Source organism: Martes martes (genome assembly GCF_963455335.1).
Source record: "Martes martes genome assembly, chromosome: 12".
NCBI classification, from domain to species: domain Eukaryota; kingdom Metazoa; phylum Chordata; class Mammalia; order Carnivora; family Mustelidae; genus Martes; species Martes martes.
The window spans coordinates 77,185,427-77,195,995 of NC_137900.1; the positions used below are offsets into that span (position 1 = coordinate 77,185,427).

A 10,569-nucleotide genomic window follows, 5' to 3' on the forward strand; every position below is an offset into this window, starting at 1 on the left:
TCCTTCTCTCCTGACCTTAATGCCGGCATGTTGCAAAGTGAGGGATTACAGCAATAACGACGTGGCGCCACAGCGACTGAACCAGGGAAGGAACAGTCACACGTTGGAGCAGGACGAGGCCGAGTAGGGGAGGGGTGAAAGACAGAAGACAGATCCTGCGCAGGCGCAGCCGCGACGCTCTGCCCTTTCTTCCCCGCCCCACCCCTTCCCTCTCCAGTCACCAGACGCCGAGTGCAATCAGCGGACGCGGCGCAGCGGTCGTCACGTGACGGTGGGCGGGGCGCCGGCGCAGAGCGCAGGCGCAGATCATAGGCGGCTGGGTCAGCTGACCCGAGGGACCCGCTCGAACCGATTTAGGCCGCTTCCCTCGGCGTTAGAGACCCCACCGCCATGGCCAGCCAGTCGCAGGGGATCCAGCAGCTGCTGCAGGCCGAGAAGCGGGCTGCCGAGAAGGTGTCGGAGGCCCGCAAGCGTGAGTTTCGGGGTAGAGCGGCCGGGCGTGGCGCGGGTGCAGAGATCGTGGATGAGGCCCCCAAAACTGAGGCGTGGAGGGGTGGCGACCGTCGCGGAAGCTTGTGAGTCTCGAAGCTGTCTGGATGTGAGACTCCGGAAGGCTTGTAGGCCGACTGGAAGCCGCGATGTGGGGTAGTAGATAGGACGAGGAAACAATAGTAGGATGACCTTCTTGGGATCTGGGAGGGGTGTGGAATGGGCTGCTCAAAGGGGACTCGTCGTCTTTGCCCGTCACTTGCTTCTTTGTGTTGCTCTGTCTCAGTGTGCAGAGCTGCCATCCACGCTGTTGCTCAGGCTGGAAACAGTCCTCTTGCCACGTCTCCTCCTCTTCGCCACGTTTAGTCAGTCGCCTAGATGTTTATTATGGCTGTTCGCTTTTCCCCCTCCCTACAGCTAGCATCTCAGCCCGGGACATTAGATTTTCTGAGGCTCCGGTACCAGCCTGATGTGTTCATTTCTTTTAAAACGTTGTTTTTTTTTTTTTTTAAATTAATGTGGTTAATATGTGCCAGACGCCTTGGCGCGGTGCGCCAGTGTCTCCATCAACACGGTATTCAGAGTCCCAGAGAAGGAAGCAGATACTGGGTGGGTTAGTTGCAGGTGACATGAAGGCTAGAGTTGAGAAATCTAAGGTTGCTTAAGAACTTCACAGGTGGTTCTGATCTAGACTGGTGAGTGGGAGAAGGCCACTTCCTTCAAGTCCATTTTTCTCACTGCAGTCAGAGCCCTCCCTGGGATGCAAATCACAGTCAGCAAACGTGTAGTGCCTGAAGAATAAAGCTCAGATTCCTTCAGAGGGTGTAGGCAGCGTTTTTTGGACCTGGGTCTAGCTTTCTTCTCCTACTCATTTTTAGGTTCTCTCCTCCAGGCATTCTGAACCACAGCGATGCCTATGTGACCTGCCAGCCTTTGCATCGCTCTTTTCTCTGCTTGGAAATGCTTTTTCCTAGTTTCTACTCTCTTTTCTCTAACACTTATTCGTCCTTCAGATCTCAAAATGTAGGCAGCAGTTCTTCCAGGAAGCCTTCCCTGCCTTGTCGTCCTCCTCTCGGGCTAGGCCAGGAGTTGTTCCTAAGAGCTCATTTCTGTCATAGCTGTGCAATAACTTGTTTCTTTATATGGTTCAGTCACTAGACTAAGCTCCTGGATTGGAAGGACTATGTGCAAATTCATCTGTATGTGTTCATTTTCCCATCTGGCGAGATAGGTATTTTTATCCCTTTTATACAGATGGGTGAAGTGAGGCTTAGAGAAAGGATTTGACCATATCCTGGGAAGCAGCATAGTAGCCTAGAGGCCTCTTTTTCCATGCAAGGATAAAATAGCAAGAACGGTTACTCTTAGTAATTCCTTGGTCTTTCTCCTGTTATAAGACTTAAACTTTTATTCCACACCCAAGCAGATTTCAAGCATTTCTTGTAATTTCTGGATGAGGGGTTGTGCGATACTCTGTGTTTCATAGGAAAAGCTTTCTTTGAGGGAACCAGAGATGGGAACAAGCCTTTTACTCTTGCTCTGGTGACTGGAAAGTTCTGTGTTCTTCATAGACTGTTTCTCATCACGCTCTTTATAAAGTATTTCCAGAATGACTTAGAGTTTGTCCCGTGATGACTTATTAGTAACAGAAGTTGTGTCTGTTGAGAAGCATGTGAGATAATTTGGGGGAGGTGCAGGAACAAACACTTGGAGTATGGTAAGAATAATTCTGAGTGTCTTGGAGGTAGGGATCACGTTTTACATTTTTCTCTCTCTCATCAAGCTTGGTGCAAGGTCTTGTATATCTCTGATAGCTATTAGGTATTTACTGAATGAATCTGTTTTAAAGGAGTGAGTTTATAGCTAGTGTACATTACAGAATTTGCAGTAATTAGGAACAGAAGTATTGACAAGAACTATAGTTTGAAAAGAATCACTGCCTTTCTTGATCTGTAGTTATGGTTAACTTGTCCTTTTAGGAATTGAGGTGACAGAATGGTCCAGCCTACATTTTTTGTGAAATCTTTGCTTTGGACCACAAAACTGAATTGTGTTACAGTTTATTTTATTGGAGTAAAACAAAATATTGGCTCCCTGAAAAATAAACTTTGAAAGAAATGTGATTTCCTGTTCGAATATTTATTTTTGGTTTTCAGAGAAGCCTATCAGAATTGAACTTTGAAGACATCTGATGGGCAGAGAGTGGTTTTATCTTAATTCAGAGAGCTGTGGGGATTGGGAGTGATGAGGAGAGTGGTTTTGTGAAGTTATGTGGAGCTAGCATAATGTTTGAACCATAAATGTTATTTGTAGATTGGAAAAGATCTTTGGCTTTGTAATAATGGCACTGAATGGAGCTGATGAGGAGGATGGCATGTGGAGGACAGGGGTCGAAGTAGGCTCACGTGGATAGCAGTAGGCCCTAAATAAGACTGGAATAAAACACACTTGCAGAAGCAGTCTATGGGTGCTTAGAGGCATCTGTTGATTGTTTTTACCAGAAATGTCATGGAGCATTGATGTTGTGGAGTCATTATACATCCTGTTCTTCATTAGGAGGTGGGAGGTAAAGTTTAGTTTCATTTGTCCACATGGGTTTGAGTGGAATTTGAGAAATTGATATACAGTGATGTCTAATAAAGCTTACTCTTAGATACAGGATGGTTTATGTTCTAAATTAAGTAAATGCCCAGGTTGATCATCTAAGACTCTTCTCCCCCTCCCCATTTGGGTATCGGAGAAGTTTGATCCAGTGAGCAAAGATTCAAAGCAAAGACTATACGCTGTTTGGCCTGGTGGTCTGTTTTCATACAGGCTCTGATGGCATCTAGAGAATTTTTCAAACTGTACGTTTATTCTCTTCAAGAAATCAGAGTACCTGTATTTCCTAAATTAGATGCTTGTGCAGTCTTAACCATGCAGGGTCCCCCATTCCGGATTCCTTCCCAGAACTACTTTCATTACTTATTTCCTTGTGCACAGGCATGGTTTTTCGTTTCCAATATTACATCATCTGTTTCATTAGTTACATTTTAGGTTGATGTCCCTTGGGAGTATATTAGTCTCCTTGCTCAGTTTCTAAGCAGAGCTCCAGTGTAATCCGCGGGATTCTTAGGTGTTTACTTCTTGGGAAGAGGAAGAGTTCCCCAGATGGCTAAATCCCCCATTTTGTCTTGGTTTTAAGTAGTGGAGATTGAGAGAATATTCTGACACATTGCAGATTTTTTCCCATCATTTACAGTCTGTAGTTACAGAAGATGGTTCTTTTTACCTAATCACAAGTACAGCCTGGAGGGGGCAGGAACCTATACTCTGAGTTATCTCTGAATTCCCTCTTCTATGCATGTCTCTTGGGACTGTACCTTTAATAAAAGTTTTTCCTTGTTTACTGTTAGAATTTACCATCTTAGTCTCTGCTTCCTCTTCTCCTTGTCTTTTAACCACTTCTTGATGTAGCTTTTTCCTTTGAAAACAGGAAAGAACCGGAGGCTGAAGCAGGCCAAAGAAGAAGCTCAGGCTGAAATTGAACAATACCGCCTGCAGAGAGAGAAGGAGTTCAAGGCCAAGGAAGCTGCGGTGGGCCTGGTTTATATTCGTTACTGCTTTCGTGTCTTGAGGCTCTCCTCTTCTCCCCTTTTCCCCAGGTTCTCAAAATAATGCATCAGAGCTCAGAGATTGTGATTCTGGTTGAAAATTGAAATTTTGGCTATTAAATGTCCAGGCTGAGTCTCTTAGGTGATCAGTTTTTAACTAACTTTGAATCCTAGTCTTCAGTTACTCAGATCATTTTATAGATATCTATTGAACATGTTAACCTGTGCCCGATGTTAGGGAACCAGCTGTGAACAGAAATAGACACGGTCTATCAGCTTACAGTCTGATGGTCAGGGAGACAGTAATAAAGTACGAGTCATGCAGACCTAGAGCTGTGAGAGGGGCTGTGGCGGTCATAATGTCCATCAGCTGGAGCCCACTCCAGTGTGGTAGAGACACTTAGCAACAGTGTGGGCTGGGCTACAAAGCAGAAGATGCCGTGCAGTAGTAGTACAACAACCGATCACGAAGCAGGGAGTATTCTGGAAAGGGGAAAGGTTGGAGGAGGGCTTCACAGAGAAAAGAAACTCTATCAGGACTCTCGGATACAGGTGGCAGAAAACAATTCAAACTAGTTTACACAAAATGGAATTTATTGGCTTATGTAATTAAAGACCCAGGCAAAAGGCTAACTGTTTTGATCCAGGAGCTTCAGTCTCAGGACATTATTTCCATCTGTCAACTCTGCCCTTGTCTTTGTGGGCTTCATTCTCAAGTTCTACCTTGTGACCTTCACTGGTTTCAGACACACATCATCCCAGGCCCAAGTCCAGTGATGAAAGGCACATGCCTCCCTTGTTGCAGTAAGTAGCAAAAGTGCCCTCCATCTTTGGACTGCCCCAGTGCTATTCAAACTTGAAATGTCCCTGACTCTTGAACTGGGGCCGATTGGTGCTGTCATTGGTCAGACTGGCCACAAAACATTGTAGCAGTCCTCATGTGAGGGCCCCTGTCTCGGCTTACTTGTATGTCGATGCTGTAGTTGCTTATAGGGACAGGAGCAGTGCTGTGGGGCAGGCATGAGCTCTGAGGTTTCCTAGCGGTGTTCAGTGTAATCCCTTTAGCTTGGACACAGCTGACTGAGGCCTGGCTTGTGGTTTATATTTACAGAACAGAGATCATGTCACCCTTCCCCTACCCCCACCCCCAGTAGGGTTATGGACCTTTAAAAATAAGAATTAGCAACTGAGCTAACATGAAACGCCTCTCTATTCCGCCAGTATGAATAGTTACAATAAAGTGCGAAGAGTCCCAAATGTGGATTCAGGAAGCATGGGTTAGAATCTTTACACGTTCACTTTGAGCTCTTTGAGCCTCGGTTTCCTCATCTGTGAGAAGGGGAGTGATGGCCTCCGTGCAGGTTATGGAGGACTAGGTGACATGCGAGAGAAGGCTTTCCCCTTGTGCGCTGTCATGTGTATACAGCTAGGGAGGGCTAGAGTTAATGCACACGGAAAGAGGCAGGAGCAGTTTAGAAGATAGAAATTTATCCATCACAAAAAAGTTCGTCTTTAAGAACCTGATAGGGAGACTTCCTTAAGCCATTTCCTCAAGCTCAGGGATGAACTCTCCCCACCCCCATTCCTTCCGGGGGACCCCTCCTTCTGCTCTCTATGTGAGTTGCGTGGAGGCATGTCTGCCCACACAGGGGAACATGGTGCTCTGGGCTTCCTGTGGGGACCCCTCACCCCATCACTCCCTGTGTGGCCTCAGCATTTCCACAATCCCACCCTGAGGTCCGAGCCATCCCCTCTTTCAGCACCCTGGGCCAGCTGGTCCCTGGACAGGGCCCTGACCTCCATTCTGCCTCTGGCTGGGTTGCCTTCTCTGGTCTGGTAAGTTCCGAAAGGGCCTGCCTCTCCAGGGGCCTCCAAGAAAAGTATTTTTTATGGCTTTCTCCGTCTGTTACTGACCTGTTAATAAAGGGCTTTTAGTAAGAAGAAGAACTTGATAGGTCTCATTCTAACAAAGTAGGCCTATACTTGACAGAAAGCCAGCCATACCGTGAAGACTGAGGATAAAAGAAAATTTATCCATCACTGTGTTAAATTGTGAATGGAGATCGAAAGAGTAAGACATGAATAAAAATTCAAGCAGTAAAATAGGGTGACAATGAAGATAGTCTCCCTCCCACCCAGACCTTCAATTTTCCTCAGAAACCGTCACTATTAATAGTTTCTAGCATATTCTGCAAGAATATTTATATTTGAAAGAATAGGTGTCGTGTATTGATAATACTGGGGAACCTGCTGCTGAATGTCAGAGCTGGGACATGAACCAGTTATGCAGAAACTGTTCCTCCAAAACTGCATCCTCTTGTTTTTATTTTTATTTTATTTTATTTTTGTTTTATTTTTATTTTATTTTATTTATTTTATTTTTATTTTTATTTTACTTTATTTTTAAGTGGTTTTCTTTCTTTCTTTTTTAATATACCATGATTTATCTCTCCCTTTTAAAACCACACAAGGAAACACATTTACTAACCACACTGACACCATTTTGTATCTTGCTTTTCTTCTCCTTAAACTGCATATTTTACAGTTCATTCCGTCTTGCTGCACACGTCTACTTTATCTTTCTTTATAGCCGAGAATGTTCTCTGGTAGAGATGCACCATAATCTGTTTAACCAGTCCTTGGGTATTGGATCTTTGGGTTCATTCCAGTCTTTGGTTAGGGCTGTACATTAGATTCTGGAGCGTGTGAATATATTGCTCTCCAGGGTAATTTCTGAGCCATGGAAATGCTGTGCAGTTTACCTTTTGATAGATGGTCGAAGGTTGGCTACCAAAGTGATTGCCTCAGTTTTTGTTTCCGTTAACCAGGAACATCACCTTCCCCCCATGCTCTTCAATCACGAGGTTACATGGCCCACTGCTGATTATTTGTGTTCACTGCTGAGACTTGGTTTCTCCAGAACTAAGGAGGAGGCGCCAGCCCGAGCGCCGACCTGACCTTCCCTGTGTGTCCTTACCCCCCGACTCCAGGCTCTGGGATCCCACGGCAGCTGCAGCACTGAAGTGGAGAAGGAGACCCAGGAGAAGATGACCATCCTGCAGACCTACTTCCAGCAGAACAGGGATGAAGTCCTGGATAACCTCCTGGCCTTTGTCTGTGACATCCGGCCGGAAATCCACGAAAACTACCGCATAAATGGATAAGGGGAGGAAGGAGCAGCTCTGCGTGCAGATTGGCATGTTAGATACCTTCATGGAAAACGAAGCTTCAGCAAAGCTTGAGTAATTACATCCTTGGGAAAAGGCATTAAATTATTTCTGTATATTATGTCATAGGTCCCTTCGCTTTTTGGAGAATAGCAAATCTAGCTTCTTTGTACAAACGTAGAGCTTATCCAAAGATTTTCTCCTTTTACCTCATATTTCTTAGAAATTTAATGTGTATACCTGGTTTGTTTTCCTATGCCTTTTAGCTCAAGCAACATGTATATCAGTACTTTTCTTTCTTAGATGTAGTAAAAAAAAAAAAAAATTTTTTTTTTTTTTTTAAAAGAAAGAAAGGGATTAAATTTTTTTTTTCCCTAAAGCTTTCTTGAAGGTCAGGGGCTTTATCTATGAAAAAGTAGTAAATAGTTATTTGTAACTTGTGTGAAGCAGCAGCCAGCCTTAAAATAGTCCTTTCTGGCTAAGGGTAGAACAACGAATACTAGTATATATTGTTCAGGCTGCTTTTAGTTTCTCTTAATCAAAATTATTAGATGATAGAATTCAAGAACTTGTTACATGTTATTACTTGGTGTACTGATAATCATTTAAAAGTAAAGACATTGTCATGCATTTCCCCTGCTGTGGTTCATTCTTTTTGGTAATGCAGAGTGCACTTTGACCCAGATGTTCTGCAGAACTTCTTAGGAAGTTAAATGAGCACATGTAGCACATACACATTTGCACGCATACGCAAGATATTTGTGGTATGTATCTGAGCAGGAAGGAAATCACTTGTGATCTCACCCAGCATTCGGTTCAAAAAAACAGCATCCGACCAGTAGTAAGTCTGCAGTTTGCCTTTTCTCTAGAGCACCCTGGACTGGGATAGTCTTGGGCAAGTTATCAAGCATATGTCTTCCCTGGCGGGTTACATGATATGTGTAATACCTATAGGAACTTCACACTAGCTCTTAAGAGTTAAATGCTCTGTGACTCTCCGTTAGCCTAAAGTCTTTAGATGCGAAATAATTTCTGGTAGATGATGAACAGTTGGAAGAGAACCTGGGATTTCCTTGCTTGTTCCGAGAAAGGACGAGAGTATTAGATGCCCTTTAAAAAATCACATTTTATGAGACTCAGCATGGGTTGATTTTAGGCTGTGTCTGTCTCTAGTTACTGTTCCTTTTTATAGTATGATTCCTCAAAAGAGTTCCGTGTGAGCTTTTCCAGTTTTGACTGTGAAAACACTCTACTCAGGCTTGCCACTCCACTGAAAGTGAGTGTCAAGGTCAGCAGTGATGACTGCATTGAGAGGTACAGTCTTCCTCCCCCTTGACTTTCAGTCCTGTTTGACAGGGTCGATCAGTTCTTCTTGAGGCACTTTTGTAGCTTTAGTTCTCTTGCTTTAGTTCTAACTCCTCTTTTCCCAGGGCTTTGTTCTTGAACTTCTCTGTGCTCGTTCCCTTGTTGAAACCCACCTTCTCTTCATGGATTTAAACAGCATCTCTGTTGAAGACTCGAGTTTATATTCAGCTTCTCCCGAACTCGAGCTGTCAATTGCATATTTGCTCTTTTGGTTTGGATATCTAGTAAACGTCTCCATCTTAATGTGTTCCACATGGTACCCGGGTTGGTTGGGACTTGACTCCTGGTGTTGCTGAGTGCAGCAAAGTCCATCTCTGCCTGCTGCAAATACGGATTTCCCAAACTGGAGGAGCATGAAGAAGCAACACCTGCATTCACCAGTTCAGATGCAGTATCTAACCTGTTTGCCACCAGTATTTTCATCCTGGGTTCATAGGGTTCTACTTAACTTACCTTTCTGCCTGACTCTTCACTTCCAGCCGACCTGCTGAACGTTGGTAAAGTTGAAGAAGCAACATAAGTCCTTTAGGAGTGTGGTCTAGGGTCAGTTGAGAGGTAAGATCTGAAAAGAGCTTGGTAGTCTGGGAGAGAGGAACTTAAATGGTCTGAAGAGTGAATGAAATGTCAAGTGAGTGGAAAGACTTGGCCGTGAAGGGCAGGGGGAAGAGGGGCGGTAGTGGTGGATGGCGGAGGTGGTTTAAGGGAGGTGAGAACATGTTTAGAGTGGGTAGGGAAGGGAATGGAGGGAGTGAGACTGGAGAAGATCTTCTGGTTGGAGTGAGCCCGGAGAGGTCTGGAGGTTGCAGGAGCTGGAGAACAGATGGGGGGAACTACTTCTAGCCTTCAAGCTTGGTGGAACTCGGGGAAGATGGGTGTTTGCGTCCTGCTGGGCCTGTTGAAACCATCTCTGGGAGTGGCGCCAGGACAGATGTTTTAAAATCTCCCTTGGGGAGGGCCTTCCATTGTGCCCCGACATGAGAAACTAGCATCTGTTTGGTTCTTTGGCCACTAAGGCAGATGATGTTGGTTCTGATGCGGAATGAACCAGTATACACATACGTAGAACGGTGTGTGATTTGTTCCCATTGAACATAAAAAAGGATATTCACATGCCTATACTTGTATTTACAGAGGATACAAGAAACTAGTGCTAGTCGTTCATCTCAGAAGAACGGTCTGGGCTTTTGCACTTTTCATTTCCAGGGTCCCTCAGCAGTGTCCCTGGCCTCTACCCACTGGTTGCCAGTAGTATCCCTTCAGCCGTGACAACCAAGAACACCTCTGTTGTCAGGTGTCCCCCTGGGGGCCCAGACCAACCCCCCAGTTAAGAACCATGTCCTAGAGTAATTCTTAAAAACAAAGTACCACTTGTAATTCCTGGAACATTCTAGGTACTCAGCAAAAATTTTCTAATTTTTATAAAATTTTTCCTTTTCCCTCTTAATCATCCTTGATTTGCATGTCTATTACTAGCCGTTACTGGTCCCTATAGGATTCGCTGAAATCCCAGTGGTTAATACAAAGGTCTATTTCTTACATGGTTGGATGACTGCAGGACAGCTGTTCTGGGGTGTCAGTGACTCAGTTTACTTACACTTTGCCGCTCTACCATCTTAGCACATGGTTTCCATGATGGCAGCGGCAGGGGAAGGAGAAGTTGGCAAACAGGCACCAGCTCTTCAACGCCGCAGTCCTGAAATGACACGTGACGCTTGTTCTCAGCCCGTTGACCAGCAGGGGTCCGTGAGCCAGCCTAACTGCAAGGGGTCTAAGAAGGGAGAGCCCAGGGGTATTTGGATATTCCGTGAGTAAACAGTGCTACAGTTGTTAACAGCTTTCTCTGTGCTGGCTGATGTTCCGAGAACTGCACTGGTATTACCTGATCCACACAGCAACTTTATTTTGCAGGCTGTGAGGCAGAGAGGTTGCAAGGATGAGTGGTGCTGGGGCCCAGA

At 45.0% G+C, this 10,569-nt stretch overlaps 1 protein-coding gene across 1 annotated transcript; it reads left to right on the forward strand.

Annotated features, from left to right (window-relative positions):
* Positions 1 to 215: 215 nt before the first annotated feature.
* ATP6V1G1 (ATPase H+ transporting V1 subunit G1) lies at positions 216 to 7,879 on the forward strand. The gene is made up of 3 exons (XM_080819375.1): positions 216 to 472; positions 3,965 to 4,065; positions 7,073 to 7,879. Exons 1-3 carry the CDS (start codon positions 391 to 393, stop codon positions 7,244 to 7,246), a joined length of 357 nt encoding a protein of 118 aa, XP_080675501.1. The 5' UTR covers positions 216 to 390; the 3' UTR covers positions 7,247 to 7,879.
* The last annotated feature ends 2,690 nt before the right edge of the window (positions 7,880 to 10,569 follow it).

Bases quoted from the DNA above. Each gene is read 5' to 3' on its own strand.
- ATP6V1G1 (XM_080819375.1), top strand. From the start codon at position 391: ATGGCCAGCCAGTCGCAGGGGATCCAGCAGCTGCTGCAGGCCGAGAAG. The intron at 473-3,964 runs GTGAGTTTCGGG...CTTTGAAAACAG, and splicing joins GGTGTCGGAGGCCCGCAAGC to GAAAGAACCGGAGGCTGAAG. The intron at 4,066-7,072 runs GTGGGCCTGGTT...CCCCGACTCCAG, and splicing joins TCAAGGCCAAGGAAGCTGCG to GCTCTGGGATCCCACGGCAG.